The sequence below is a fragment of the Gadus macrocephalus genome, chromosome 2 (genome assembly GCF_031168955.1).
Source record: "Gadus macrocephalus chromosome 2, ASM3116895v1".
NCBI classification, from domain to species: domain Eukaryota; kingdom Metazoa; phylum Chordata; class Actinopteri; order Gadiformes; family Gadidae; genus Gadus; species Gadus macrocephalus.
In genome coordinates, this window is record NC_082383.1 from 4236271 (window position 1) to 4252309 (window position 16039).

Consider the following 16039-nt stretch of genomic DNA (forward strand, 5'->3'; position numbering starts at 1 on the left):
TCTATCAATCACCATAATAATCTTCTTCGGGGACTTCATGACATAAGGCAGCTCTCCTCATGCGGCTCCTGGTAGAAAAAAACAAAACGGAGATGTGCTCATGAAATCAAATCTTTCCAAAACGTCACGATGCCTCAGGCCTTGGAAAAGATGCATTATGCTATGCAGGAAACACTATCAGTCGCATCGCCTTGCGCACGGCAGATTTCTTTTCGTTGTGCCTTTTGACTGTGATGCAGCAGAGAATACTGAGCTCCACACCCACCTTCTCTCAGCATGCAGGGGTGGATGGCTTACCGACATTCTCTCTTTTCCTTTTTACTTTGCACAGGTTTTCTTTTGACTTGCCTTTTCAGGTGAGATTTTAAAGAGGCATGTCTGTTTAGTTGAGGGTCCTAAGCCCCCCCCCCCCCAATCCAGGAACTCATGGACAGAGGAAGAGGGACAGACAGACAGACAGAGAGAGTGAGAGAGAGAGAGAGGGTGCGTGTGTGTGTGTGTGTGTGTGTGTCTGTGCGAGAGAGTCCACCATCCTTGTGAAATTGTCCCTAATTACAGTGGAACTACTCGGGGCTGCAATTACACATAGAGGAAGGGAGATGTATAAATGCTACACGAGCACAAGGGGAAAAAAAGAGAATCGAGAAGAGGCTTCAGATGATGACCTTCTTCACTTCCATGGGTAATAGTTAGAATTACTACTGGGTAGTTGTTTGTTTCCATGACTCTCATTGGCAGCTCCTAAAAGCATTGATTATCCATCTGCTCCTCCCACCCATGGTGTAGGGGAGGCTCCCTGCCAGGAGGCATCGTCTAGGGGCCTTGCATGCTCATGGCCTTTTAAAATATGTGGCATTGGAATATGTGGGTCGGCTTAGCTCAGGAGGTAGAGCAGTTGTCTTGTAACCGAACGGTTGCTAGTTCGATCCCCAGCTCCTGAGTGTTGATGTGTCCCCTGAGCAAGACACTTCACCCTAACTTCTCCTGCTCCTGACGAGCTGGCTGTCGCCTTGCATGGTTGACTCTGCCGTCGGTGTGTCAATGTGTGTATTAACCGTTGTAAGTCGCTTTGGATAAAAGCGTCTGCTAAATGCCCTGATTGTAATTGTAATGCATACCCCAGTTTGCCCACACTGAATCTCCCTGGGCAGTCGTAGGCTGGTGTTAACCATGTCTATTAGCTAAGGCTGATGTGTTTCTCGTGTGTTCGGTACAAGGGAAACACATTAGGTGTCATGGTGCTAACGTCTCCTTAGTCGACGCTGCTAGCCTCGAAGGAACAACGGGTAGATACCTCCCTTTCAGTCCCATATTCTGCCTTTTTGTCAAAAAGCACATAACATTTTTTGGAGGGCTCATGTATTTTTTTCCATACAAAAGATTTGGCCCTTTCAGAAATGTACTAGCGCAGGTGATGTTAGCTTCCTCTGCCTCTCGGTCACTTAAGACGTGCGTTTGCCTGGTCCTTAAAACTCAGACGCATAAGAAGGGACGTCATTCATTTTTTTCAGTGAGGCATATGGAACATGCCCAAGAATGATTCAGGCCAGAATACGAAAAGCTGAACATTTGACTTGATTGACTGTTGTCGGTTAAATTAATTGGATTACATCATGGATCATCATGTTGGTCATCTTGATTTGGAGTAAAAACAATGGTATGCCCTTGCCCAAATTGCTTTAGTCTCCTATTTCCAAAACCGATTGTAAAATGAGGATAACTGGATTCTTCTGGCTATTTTATGGATCTCTTGAAAGTTATCACCAAATGTGGGAAAACAGTACTAAGGTGTAGTCATCCCAAGAAAATCTTGAAAGAATTGAAATTGACCTAATCTTCAACCAATAAATTCATAGGCAAATGTATTTTTTATTTATGTTAATAATCAATCCTCAGTCACTCAAGGTGAAAGGAGCACAAGCGAAAAAAAACCTACCTGAAGTGGTCAGCCGTGTGCATTTCACTATGTCGTTTATTTGTGCAGGCTTGACGTTAACACAAAACAAAGTGATCGAGAAAATGCAGCCCAGCATTTTCTTTCCAACGACCCCTGCACCCCTGCCCACTCTGTGGTCACAAACTACTCTAATGGGCATGTCAGCCAACACTAGTATTGATTAATCCCCTCAGCGTGTGGTTACAGCTCTCTACCTCAGGGTACCGCATAGGTAAAAACAAAAACGGTACATTACATACTGTCGGCTCCTATCACCCGTCTCTTGTTCTCTCAGTCTCATACCGAGTGAGCTACCTTACCTTAACCATGACTTTAAGTGGCTACGATAAGGTCGCAGGAGTAGCCCCCCCCGAGGAACCGGCGAGGCTCCAAGTCTTTTTAATTGGATGCGTGCCCCCAATGGCTGAGCCTAGCCTCGCGCACAGCTTTCTCTGGACGCTGAAGTCTCATAGGGTACCTTTTGGGGACTGAAGTGACCTTAACACATGTCCCCTGACACCATGGCCAAGCGAGCATGGAGATTTTTTATTCTGATTACAGAAGGGCAGGTAAATGGATGCTATAGTAGGGTGACGATCGGTTGGTTGATTCACATCATATGGTAATTTAATTATAGTAACAAGAACTGATCTCTCTGTTGCCGTGACTACTATTGATGGGCCTAGAATAATTGCATGCTCTTCAGGTCACCCTGACTCTACTAATACCCAAGGGGAGTTAGGCTTCTTCCAAAAGCTTGGTATTTCCAAAAAATGCAGGAGAGATAAGTGTGTGTGTGTGTGTGTGTGTGTGTGTGTGTGTGTGTGTGTGTGTGTGTGTGTGTGTGTGTGTGTGTGTGTGTGTGTGTGTGTGTGTGTGTGTGTGTGTGTGTGTGTGTGTGTGTGTGTGTGTGTGTGTCACACACTTTTCAGAAGGCTATGATTGATTCTTGAAGACCTGAAGTATTGTTTGGCTCCATATTGTTGTAAATATGTTTTGCACTCAAGTCCACATATCAGTTGGCACCAAAGAAGTAGCAAGCCCCATCAAATGAATTACTGGTTTCATTTATTGCACACTGGCTTCAAATGGTTCATTTCTTTAACCTCTTCAGTACTTCAATGTCTGTCGTGTTCCGCTACTGCTACTTCTACTGCTACTACCACTAATTTGACCCATTCTTTTGGATGGCTGTGTCAGCACAGACTTCTTTCTAGGCAAGTGTAACTGTAAAGGGGAGGTCATGGTTTCCCCCGATGTACGTGCTGTGCATCGCGTGGCATAAATATTAATATGGCCTACTCTCGGCGTCTCCCTTGTGTGGGGGGGCAGGGATTATTTTTGATTTAAAGTACGCAAATGGAAATACAGGAACCTCGATCCTTATCTCGTTATCTCGTCGGAAAAAACATGAATGTCTGAGAAGGAACGCTGAAAAGCGGTTCATTGGCTTTGATGATGTGTGGATGCAATTGGCACCGGCTCATTTTCTTGTAATCGAGCTGGGCTGTCTCTCTAAGGTTCCCCAATTAAACACAGACTTCTCCTTCCCTATCGGGTTCATCATCATCAAAAAGACCTGATATCCAAGGAGGTTCTTCCTCATTTTGAACGAGTTTGATGAGGATCAGATTGCTTTAGGGGATTTTTGTAATCTTTTGCGTGATCAAAATCTCACACACCAAAATCCAGTAACAAATGCATAATAATAATAATTGATATTCTTATTTGCATTTGTATTGCTGTTCACTGCTTTCCATTTTTTGATTCCCATCCCTGGGACTTCTGCACAATGATCTTCTATGGCACGTGGTTATTATTCCCTAACGTCCTGCTTTAGCTCCTTGTTGAGAGCTGGTGGTCGATTTTTCTCTGAAACAACTCATTATCTTTTCTATTCCTTCACACATTGCAAGAAGTTCTGGCTTTTAATTCAATTCAATTGTTTCAATGACCCATACAACAGCCCTGCGGTTAGATGTGCTGATGGTGATTATCAATTCATGGGTAGTGATTATGTTTACCAGAAACTTATCGTGGACAATCCTCTCATTTTCAGTCGTGGTCACAGCGAGACTGCAGCTGAGGATGACCCTGCCAGAACCTTGAACGCACGCGGCTGATATGATTTAGAACAAAGGCACCCAGTGTGTGCGTGATTGCCCTGTTTTCAGTCCAACTCCCACTCCATCCACTGTCTTTACATTCCGGCTTGATTAAATCAACAGGGTTCTGGCCTATGCTCTCTCTCTCCATATCTGTCTCTGCCCCTCTCTCTGTCCCTCTCTGTCCTAGCCTCAACACCCCTGCTCACTGCAGTGGCAAATAATGTCTTCTCTGTATCATTTAAAGCATCTGCACGACTCTGGGAGGCAGCGATGCCAGCGTTTAGGGATTGGGGTTGAACCGACTAATTGTTTGTTTCGTTTTTTGATTATGTTCTTCTGTAATCCCTCTGGCCCAAATCAGTTGGTGTTATTTTGCCGTACTGAATCCCTGAGCATGTCCTGTGAGGCGAAGGACACAGTGTGAGTGTGTGTGTGTGTGTGTGTGTGTGTGTGTGTGTGTGTGTGTGTGTGTGTGTGTGTGTGTGTGTGTGTGTGTGTGTGTGTGTGTGTGTGTGTGTGTGTGTGTGTGTGTGTGTGTGTGTGTGTGTGTATTTATGTAGGTCACAATGAGGTACACATCTATCATCATTACTACATTCTATTTATTTTTGGGTCGTAGGTCTGCCCTTGATGGATTGTCTCTTTTGGAAGGGGTGGCCGAGCGAGAGGGCTAATTTTAGTGAAATAGACCGAGAGAGAGACCTGTGCCGGTAGACCATTGTGGTCTCCTGTATGTCTCTGTGTAGGCAGCGGGGCTGAGGTTTCGTCCGTTATTTCCCTGTAACCGAACAATGTCACGGAGAAGTGATTCTGAAGAGGGGACACGTAATGACTTTTCAGTCTCTTGCTTTTCCTCCAGCTGTTGACGCCGAAAAGTATTAACGAGTTCCTCTTCCTAGCCTCTCTTCTTCGCGTTCCGTGTCGCGTGGCTCAGTGCCTCTCGGGCCTAGTTTTACAATTAGCCGCCACAATTAGGGTAATAAATGTGGAGCGATTTAAAAGTGGAATGGCAGATTTAGCGACAATAAGACAGTTTAAAGGATGGAAACAACCTCTTTTTCAACTTACCGTTCAAGCTTTTGATTTGATGCTCCACATAAAGCAGTGTGTGTGTGTGTGTGTGTGTGTGTGTGTGTGTGTGTGTGTGTGTGTGTGTGTGTGTGTGTGTGTGTGTGTGTGTGTGTGTGTGTGTGTGTGTGTGTGTGTGTGTGTGTGTGTGTGTGTGTGTGTGTGTGTGTGTGTGTTACCTGACGCCATTTCAGTGGGAGACGGTGCCATAGTGAAGCTGCACTGGCCTTGACTTTATTATGTAATCCGCCCACCAGTTAGAATCACCACTACTGTCTTTCTCTCTGTGTGTGTGCGCGCAATTCTTTCCTGTCATTTATTGTGTGTGTGTGTGTGCGCTTGCAAGGCTCACACAGATCACATTCCCTTTCAACCGGCTGCATGTCAGCATCAGTTAGACGACGTCGGCATAAACATCTCCCTAGCAGGTCCCTTGAGGAGCAGGCGAGTCTTTAATCTTCCACGGAGCAGAGAGACAGGCAAACCTTTTTTGGAGAGCGTGCGCGTCTCCGTTTGTTCTACATCGCCAGGAATCTCCCGCTCAGCTCCTTCCATTAGCGTGTGTTGGCGTAAGCCCCCGTTACAAAATGCAAGTGGAAGCGGTACATAAAGCAAGTAAATATAAACACGGTTGGAACCGGTAACTGTAACTCTTGTCCTGAAACAGCCCTGTTTCCCAAAGGGAGTCTTCGCAATTAGCAGAAGATAAATGGACAACTAATTATTGATGTAATGTGTGCTAGACTGTTTGAATATGCAACCTTGATTCTTCAGTTAGGAATGCTTCCTACGTTCTCTTGTTCTTGTGTCGCTCTCAGTCTCCACTGATCTTCAAGTAGGTTACGCCCCGGCAAGCTGAAGTGGACCTCGCTCTTACATGAATGATAGCACAGGTTGTGTAGGTGGTCTGTGCGGCAAGTCCATTCCTGGGTCAACGATGGTGTCTGGTTAATTGTGTGCAAAACCTATTGGGAAACCAACCTTTTTGGCCGTTTCGACCACCATGACGTTGGGGTCAATTTGCTCGCGTTCGGTTTACAATTTTCCACTACCATTCCTATGAGTAAGTTCCTCTAACGGCCCTGAGGTGTTAAGGTGCTAGGTGGGGGTGGTGTTACACTCTAACATTCTAGTTAACGGGAAGAAGAGTGATTTCAGTCTCATATAAATACAAAGCCAATCATTGATTTCTTTGTTCGGTTAGGATCGAGTTGAATATTGTTTAGTTTTGGCCTTTGGCCTTGTCTGGATGGTTCCCACTGCCGGTGGCGAAAATCTCAAACAAACCAAACCACTGGGTGTTGGCTTGGATGCACGCACGGGTGTGTATTGTTGACCGGCTATGATTCAGGAATGGCTACTGTTGCACTGTTGGCCTGGGTTATAGTCTGTCTGTAAAGTCCATATTCTATTTAAGGACGACATAGGCCTATTTGTCTTCCAGAAGGGCACTAGCCTTTGAATCATTATGTATTTTTACCTGATGCAGAGCAGGCCAAGACACATACAGACACACCCACGTCCTTTTTAGAAACCTCAACTCTTTTGTTACGAGATAGTTTCTTAACAAAACGCAGAGCACATTGAGTCCAGGAACCTGGGATGCTATTTCAGTTTCAGAAAACCGCCGCTACAATTGTCCCCGGGTCAATGCCGGCAGCCTCCACACTAAATGTCTTCCGGAACACTTTGCCACTGGCTTGCTGGTTTTATTGTTATACTTCTTCTTCTTATTATTATTATTATGAACCATCTTCCTTCTCGGAGCAGCAGCAGCAGCAGCAGCAGCAGCAGCAGCAGCAGCAGCAGCAGCAGCGGTCTGCCAGTGCAGCGGGTGGCGGCTGCCGCTGCTGCTGCTGCTGCTGCTGCTGCTGCTGCTGCCGCTGCTGCCGCTGCTGCCGCTGCTGCCGCTGCTGCTGCTGCTGCTGCTGCTGCTGCTGCCGCTGCTGCCGCTGCTGCTGCCGCTGCTGCTGCTGCTGCTGCTGCTGCCGCTGCTGGTTGTCTCCCCTGGCAGTTCCTGCCTCGCTGGCTGGGGACCCACTAATTGGAGGAAGCCCTGGAGGAGGACAGAAGCGGCACAGTCAGTGGCGAGGACAGGACGGGAGGGGAGAAGGGAATTATGACGACGATGGACGGTGGTGGTGATGATGGGGGGGGGGGGGGGGGGGGCGGTGTCAGGCATCACTTCGTTTCCTGTGCGTTGACACCCCCCCGCAATGAGATCTCTCATCACTGCCCTACATACTTGACGTCACGCAGGTGGCACTTCCTGGACAACACGGGATTGCTTGTTTGGCGTCGAAGATCGGATGGCGTTCGCTGTATCACGCGGCTCCTCTGAGTGTTGCTTCCACCTCTGCGGTGTGTCGTAATTATGAACTACTTCCTCTCCTGACGCCTCCCCCACCGTGCACTGCGGTACTACGGGCCCTACGGCGGAGACGTGGGCGGAGAGGAACGATCCTGATAGCTGATTTGATATATTTTTTATTGTGAATGCAAGCGCACTCGCACACACAGCTACCCTCCCCTGAAGACCTTTGTGTGCCACGCTTGCGTTTCCATGGTTATGTGTCTGACGGTTTACCACGGGTTACGTAAAAAGAGTGTTTACGAGAGGCCAAAGGGGCGAGTGGATCTGTGATTCCCTGAGAATACGGCAGTAGCAACCCCTGTGATGACAGGGGCCGCCGGTTCTCCTTTTGTCCGTCCGTCCACCAATATCTGTGCCTCTGTCTCTCTCCTCACAGACTATCATGGAGCAGTTCAACCCTTGTTTACGGAACTTCGTTGCCATGGGGAAGAGCTACGAGAAGGCGCTTGCCAGTGAGTTTTCTCCTTTTTATTTTTTTTCTCATCCTATTTTGTTCATTTATTTATTTATTTTCCACTGTCCTTGTTTTTTCGCCGCAGGTTTGGGCTGATGGCCAATTCCCCATCCTGCGTCTCTCTCTTTCGCTCGCACTCTCTCTCAGTCTATCTCTCTGTGTGTTTATCTGTCTCTATCTCCATCTTCTACCCTCTCCTTTTGTTCACTGAGAGCTAAAAAGATAATAATTATCCATCCCTTTGACAGAAAAAGGGCCAATCATGTGGTCTACAGGATGGCCTATACAGACATGGCCTGTATAGGAGAGGAACGTGAGGCAGAGAGAGTGATTCATCTAATGCTGTGAAGACCGCCCCTGGTTAGCCTTATTCATGTGATAACTGGGGCAATATCTAACATAAGCAAATTAAAGCAGGCTTGGTGATAGAAAATTTGAAATTAGTTATTGTGATTACCATAGGGGTTTTGAATTCAGAATAACACCTAACTGTCGGGTCATTACTTAGAAGAATACAGACATTTTATATCAGACTGAATCTCCTTTTCATCTTAATGTTTCAAGCCTCCTATTTTGATCATCCTAAGGGCGTTCTTCTCATCGTAATTCATAAAACCGGTTATCACAAATAAGTAGATGACCTCATGGAGATAAAATACCAAGCAAAGACGATAAACAAGCAAGGGGCCCCCACATTCGGGCCCCTCTCCTCCCGCCGGCCCCGACCATCGCCACGGCAACACCCCTCACAACAACTCCATTCTGATCATGATGGACTACTTATTATTGTCCACCTGGCCCCGACAAGAATTTGACACTTGACACTCCCCCCCCCCCCCCCCCCACTAACACTAGACATAACTCTGCATTCCAAGTGAGTGAGTAAACAAGAGGGGGGAGATATCCTCCACCGAGGGGCTTACTCAACCCTTTTATCCCCTCACCATTGCGACTAATCCCAGACACTGAGGGAGGCAAGACACACCGGTCTGAGCCCCTGCAGGAAAGACCCGGTCCACACAAGGGGACTAATGAGCTCTGTTTCTGGGCCGAGGAGCGGGGGGAACTCGCCTCGGCCCATATGGTGCAATTACTCTGACAGTTCAGCACCTCACCACAAACAGACCTCCTGGGGGGAGGGGAGAGGGGGGTGACTGGCTCTCTCTACGTCATCGGTCGGGTCATCGTCACTGACGGCTCTTGATAAAGGTGGAGGTCCTCAATGAGCCCCTTGCAAGATTGACGTGTCTGCTCTCCAATCAGAGTTCTGATAAGCCCTGCCCCGCCCACCGCTGCACATTTCATTAGAGACGACTAGTGAGCGGAGACCACGCTGGATCCAGCTTATCTGCCCAGCTGCCCCCTTCCACACACACACACACACACACACACACACACACACACACACACACACACACACACACACACACACACACACACACACACACACACACACACACACACACACACACACACACACACACACACACACACACACACACACACACATCATTAGCTTCAATACTCTTCAGGGAATACATTACTTGTTATTTTTCTCGGCACACTCACTAGCCGATGACACACACACACACACACGCGCTCGCGCTTGCTGCGGGTTCACCTTTAGCCTTCCGACCCGAGGCAGTGTGAGACTCTCTTGGGGCGTAATGAAGAGCCATAAGCCAGTGAGCCCCGCATAACCGAACGGTTCCCCAGCTGTCCTCCCTGGCGGTGGTGGCAGAGGCGGGAAGACGAAGGGGGTGTCTGCCGCTGTCGAGTCAGCTGTAATTGGGGTTAGCATTAGCATACGCGCCGCAGCCCCCCCAGCTCGCAGCCCGAGAGACGCGCTCTATCTATAGGCCGCATCCACCTGCTACAATTAGCTTGTTTTATCGGGCTGCTGTCGCTAAGTGTGGCTCGCACCAGTCAACCGTCAACGCTGCGGGCGCCGGTTCCATCCGTCAACCAGAGCCGGGGTGCGTATTGTAACTCGGCTCCAAAAGAAATACAAGTAAACAACACAAACTAGCTGCCTTTATTCAACACGGTCGAGGAGAGTCTGCCCATTGTTAGCCTAGCTTGTTAGCCAGGGGAGGCCGCAGGTGGAGTAATGGAGCCAGCCTTCGTATTGATCCGGAAGAGGTGCAGCAATTGATTTTAAATTGGTGTGTGTTTGTGGGGTTGTGAGTGCAACTCTGTGGTGTGTTTGACCCTGTGGTCTGTTTCACTGTTGATTCCTCCAGTCGTGCATGCCTTAAAACTAGTCGGACAGAAAACCTTGAAGTTTAATAGTGGGCCGGTCGGAAGTCGGTCCCAGTGTCACTCTTGTTCAGTGGTAGCAAAGCGGAGCCCTTACGAGTGACCAGCTCCCCGGGACACTGTGAATGGAGTGATCAGCGATCAGTTACATTCATCAGTGACATTTAGGATGAGGCTGCGTGTCTTTTTTTAAAGATGCACTGACCCTTTTTTTTTTATTTTGTCATGCATGCATGTAATTGCTGCATACATTTGCAACTGAAACCCATACACCCGGAACTGAAATGATTGTCTTGTGTCTTCCTCTCCAGCTGTGACATTTGCTGCCAAAGGCTACTTTGATGCCCTGGTCAGGATGGGCGAGCTGGCCAGCGAGAGCCATGGCTCCAAAGATCTGGGTAAGTTGCTGGGTGTACTGACCGATCTCTCTCTCTCTCTCTCTCTCTCTCTCTCTCTCTCTCTCTCTCTCTCTCTCTCTCTCTCTCTCTCTCTCTCTCTCTCTCCTCTCTCTCTCTCTCTCTCTCTCTCTCTCTCTCTCTCTCTCTCTCTCTCTCTCTCTCTCTCTCTCTCTCTCTTCTCCCCCCCCCCCCCTCAAACACTCACAGGGTGGTCCTGGCCTCACCACTGGCTACCAATTCTCCCGGCCAACATGCAAGCTTAGAAGGCTCAATATGGATGGATTGCACACACTTGTGTATACAGGCATGCATGCACACACACACCCGATTTCACACAAACCCAACCAATCTCAGCACTGTAATGTTTCATTAATTAATGTTGGGTGTTTTGGGAAGTGGGTGCCATCCTATTGGTGGGAGGAAGAATAACGATGGTAGTGAAAATGTTAGATTTTGATGGTGCTGGTTGTTGATGCAGAGGAAGATGCATGTTGTTGAAATATTCAGAATCTTTTTTTTTTTTTAACCGCACTCAAGTTTGGTGAACGATGACCTAAAAAGCAGATCATTTAGTCGAAGACCTATTTAAAACAACAAAGAGCATTGCCTGCCATTCTGTCATCCATACGGAGATGCAGTGGTATGCTATTGTGCGGTGCGTTGGCAGACGTATGTTCTTCTCTCCATCGAAGGGCAACCTCGGCTGAGGAAACTAGAGAAGCCCAGCTAGTCCAGATAATTCACATTGACCATGCTGCTGCCGCCACAGACATAAATACAGCCGACCTAGTGTTAGAACAAGAAGGACAGCAAGTTTCTTTACCCGACTATTGACGATCTGTGAAAGGGGTCCAGTGGTACAGTACCAACCAGGGCGGGGAAGGGGTGGTGACACATCATTTATGCAAGACCGCTGTTCCGAAATCTACCACAGAAGGCTTTCATCCGAGTCAAAAATGGTGAATGGCAGCTGTGTGAAAGAGAGAGAGAGCGAGCGAAAGAGTGTGAGATACAGAGAGAGAGCCAACTAACTCGGTGTTTGTGTGTCCGTGCACATAACTTGCGCACTCCCCCCGTGCGTGCATCATGGCGTCGACTTTCGATTCATAAATATTGAGGGGGTCATCAAGGGAATCGGCGCCTAGCCCCCTGTCAGACGGTTGCCTTGGTGACCGGAGTCACCGAGTCCTGTTTGCTGCGGTCGGCTCTCTCGGGAAATCAGCAGCTGTTTGAAGAGATTTCCCCGGCGCCAGTTATGTGTGCCGCGGTCCCCGGTGTGTTCCGGGTAGAACTGGCGGTTGGTTCTGGAAGGGGGGGCGGTTGGGGGGGAGGGGGGCAGGCGTATCGTCGGAGGTGGAGCGAACCACTTCGGGGCTTCCCCCTCCACACCCGCGCCCCCCCCGGGGGTGACATGAAAGCTCAGTGTCAATGTTTTATTCAGCAAAGTAAGCCCCCCCCTGGCGCACGCCCTCACAGGTCTCTTCAAGCCTCCATTGATTTCAGGTATTCATCTTTCGATTTATTTTTTCCTGATGCCACACTGATGGCTTCATAGAGAACCGAGCCTGGCTTTAGGTTTGCAGAAAAGCTTTTAAATCTGTGGCCAAAACAACCAGTCAATCGTTCAGGTTCGAGCTGGAGGGGGAAATAGAGATGAGAGACGCCTTACCCCGTTCACTTCCTGTTGCGCCACCATTGCTACCTGAACGCTAGCGAGACGTTGAGAATCTGGTTCATTTGAAGGATGGGGCATGTCAGGATTCGGACTGTAAAAGACTCTGGCAGGCGTAGCTCCACTCATAGCCGAGCCGCCAGTGTGGTGTGCATATGACAGATTTCCCTGTCAATTTTAAAATCACTCCGCTCAATCGTTTGTGGTGTTCTATGCGAGTAGTGAATGCCATTTTTTTTTTTTATGCTTTTCGTAATAACGACGGACCTGAAATGCATTCAACGTTTTTATAAAGTGGTCTGCATTTCATTTGTATGAATACTCGTCTGAGCAGTTTAAAGGAACCTATTGTGTTAAAGGTCACTGTGTGTCGTGTGTGCGTGCGTGTGTGCGTGTGTGTGTGTGCGTGTGTGCGTGTGTGTGTGTCACGACCCTCTTGTCCAAATGCATTAGCGGAGTTGGTGGGGCCGTGACTCCTCTCGACGCGCGGCCCGCTGAGAGCTGGCTGCGATACAATTTTTCCAGCAGTTTGTCAGAAATGGTCAACAAGCGCCGCTCCCCCCCCCCCCCCCCCCCCCCCCCCCCCCGACCCCCGGTGTCATCTCACTGGTGTCTGTTTCCTGTTGGACGCGGAGGGGCCGGGGCGACCAGGAAAGCCTGCACACACGGGGCCCCGGGGGGGCCACGCAGAGACAGGAACCCACCGCGTGTTTGGGTTTGGGGTTCGTCGGAGGGACAATGGGCGTCAATGGAAAACGTGTCGGAAACTTTTGTAAACAACGAGGACGTGACTTGTCCTCGTTAGTATCGAAACGTAAACTTCTCTGAAAGCCCGGACGTGGTTGTCAATGCAGTGCAACAGGTTATTCTGGAAGAGTGTGGGTGGAGGGAGGGTACTCAGTGGGAACAGTGTTAATTCATCAATCTGGTTTGAGCATCTGTAAACAAGCGCATAGTTATCTTTTGTCATTAATTATTAGTGATGAGTGTTTCGAAAGCAAGCTAGTGTTTAGCAAGCAAGTCTACGGCAAGTCAGTGTTTAGTAAGTAAGTGTTTGGTAAGCAAGTGTTTATTTTTAGGAAGCGAGCGTATGTGTTGGGACAAACCAGGGTGGAGCTTGGTGGGTGGTCCACGGTTTAGTCCACGGAGCTCCAGTAAACCCGGCCCTGTCCAGCATTTAGAGGCTTGTATGTCGGTACATCAGCGCAGCCCTAGAGCAAGGCATCCACCCTATCGACGTGTGTGTGTGTGTGTGTGTGTGTGTGTGTGTGTGCGCAGTCCTGGTGTCTGGAAGAGTGTTACATAAATGCAGCACATTCACCATTACAGGCACATGTTGATGCCAACTGTTAGGGCAATGGGGAGAGGGAAGGAGACGAGAGCGGGCGAGAGAGATTGTCGTTGCCGTTGGGGGGGCTGCAAGTGGTCCCACCTACACATCTAAGAGCCAGCAGCTGCTCTCCATCCTTTCTTCCCTCCCTCCAATCCTCCCTCACTCCCTCCCACCTCGCCTCTTTACAAACGCACACATAGCACGCCGGCTCAAAGCAAGAGGGAAGGCACGGCACGACGCCTGCTGCCCCTCTGATGGCGTTTTCATTACCCAGCAATCGACGTGCTAGCAGTGTTTGTATCGGTTCACGTTTATTCTGACACCCGCTTAGAAGGAAAATGACAAATATTTCATTGTGCACGCGTGTGTGTGTGCGCGCGTGTGTTTGTGCCTGCATGTGTGTGTGTTTCCGCTCCTAATCCACTTGTGCATCTCTCTGGCTCTATCTCTCTCTGGCTCGCTCTCTCCCGCACTCGTACTCCCACGCGTCCTCCTCTCCTTGAGCGTAGCCTTGTTTGTCACTCGGCCTCCCACACGCATGCATATGCACGCACGCTCACGCTTGAACACGTGCACGCACGCAGACACACACTGGCATTCACCTGGTCTTTACCATTCTTTCCATCATCATACAAATCAATTCATCCATTTTATAAGCACGCCTTTATTTTCTCATCGAACGGAGATGAGGGTGTTTATCGCAGCTTTCTACGCCCCGTCTCATAAAATGTAGCATTTTATTATGGTATTTCATTTGAGCCAGCGAGCCACAATGCGATACTTTGCTCCCTTGCATACGTTTCTAAACTTCTACTAAAGCCAAGATCTTCCCTTTATGTATCATTGATCCGAGGATGATTAAATCATTCTGATCATAGAAGGCTTAATGTAATCCTCCTTGGCGAGACTTGAGTTACCTTCGCTCATGTTAACCATCCCATGGTGACTGCTGTGATTTAATAGCCATGTGTGTGATTCAGCACAAATACATTCCCGTAGGGAAATCACATGTAATGAAGAGAGGCCATATTAAACTGTAGTAAACCAACATATCGCTAGTCTCTGGTAAGGGGGGGGGGGGGGGGGAGGTTGTGGGGGGAGAAGAGAGAGAGAGAGAGAGAGGATACCGTGAGCGTCTAATATTACTCACAGTAATTACCTGAAAAGAGAATCGCGCAGGGAAAATAAGGCTAGCAAAGGATGGGGAATAATTGTCTTTTTTTGTAGGTTAATGGTTCTGGGACATGGGCATTACGCTGCTCTGCTGGTAATGTCTTCATACGGAAGTCCTACTATGTTATAGCAGAACTTCTGGGGGGAGACGGTACAGAGGCTGGTATGGGCGGAGTTACGCCTTGTTTACAGTTTATTCGAGAAATGCCTTGTGGGTGGATGAAACTTTCAAGAAGGGTTTATCTGAAACCTTTATTTCACAGTTTACTACTGCTAGCCGAGTTTGTGTTCGCCAATTACACACTTTCATTTCCCCATCTCCAGCAATATTGTTCCAAAACAATATTAAGTGAAAGAAAGTGAAACGCAGAATTCAGTCCTAATTTGAGCCAGTCTGCCATCCGGCTTTGAATTATACATTTTAAGAATGTTAATCTAAAGTCTTGATTTGTGAGATTACTCTACTGGTAAATGAATGCTTTATTTGAGCCTGATGCCATGTCTCTGATCAACAGAAGAAGAAGATGAAGTTGTGCTCAGGAAGTTTGACATGCTGTGCACGTACTAAACGGCAACGTACAAACCACACAAGGCCAAACCATCCGTCTATCCATCCATCCATCCATCCATCCATCCATCCATCCGTCCATCCATCTGTCCATCTCTCTCTCTTGCGCTCTTTTCTGTCCATCTCCTCTCTCTCTCTCTGCCTCTCTCCTCTAACACCTGGCCCTGATTAAATGAGAGCAGAGGAGCTCTTTTCTTAGCTCCGTGGCCCCCTCCCAGGGGCCTCCCACTGCTCTATTTCTGCGATAAGGCTCGGCATGATTGTTGTCCAGGGGCCACACACACACACACACACACACACACACACACACACACACACACACACACACACACACACTTAAACAGACACACACACTTAAACAGACAGCTCACAGACACACACACGCACACGCACACACACACCTTGCCCTTGATTTGTTCTGGGGGGACTTAAAAAATGCAAAAGGTGGGCTTTGTTTTTTTCAATAATACAGTGGAGAGACATACACACACAGTCCACATTCCGTAGTTACCGTGACTTTTCAGTTTGAAGGGCAACATAGTGCATCCAAAGTCTCCGGCCCTAAAGGCTGCGCGCTCCATGATTATGCATGTTTTTACACGCGTTAACATGTACATGTGTGTTCGACATTAGACCCACAAAAGGTCATGCCATGATCTGACATTTTGTGTCAGATCATGGCATCACAGTTCTGCT

General features: G+C 48.4%; 2 protein-coding genes across 4 annotated transcripts in view; one reads left to right on the top strand and one right to left on the bottom strand.

Moving 5' to 3' along the window:
• Window positions 1–16039, bottom strand: part of LOC132475672 (somatostatin receptor type 2-like) — a 317638-nt gene that overhangs the window by 61983 nt on the left and 239616 nt on the right. The gene's annotated exons all lie outside the window — the stretch shown is intronic.
• Window positions 1–16039, top strand: part of baiap2a (BAR/IMD domain containing adaptor protein 2a) — a 44272-nt gene that overhangs the window by 4343 nt on the left and 23890 nt on the right. For all 3 annotated transcript variants that reach the window (XR_009529938.1, XM_060076846.1, XM_060076857.1), the window contains exons 2-3: window positions 7863–7938; window positions 10511–10597. Coding sequence is in view for 2 of the 3 variants with exons in the window: in XM_060076846.1 (XP_059932829.1) it covers window positions 7863–7938; window positions 10511–10597 (163 nt within the window). In the remaining variant the exon portion in view is untranslated. The remainder of the gene's footprint in view (window positions 1–7862; window positions 7939–10510; window positions 10598–16039) is intronic.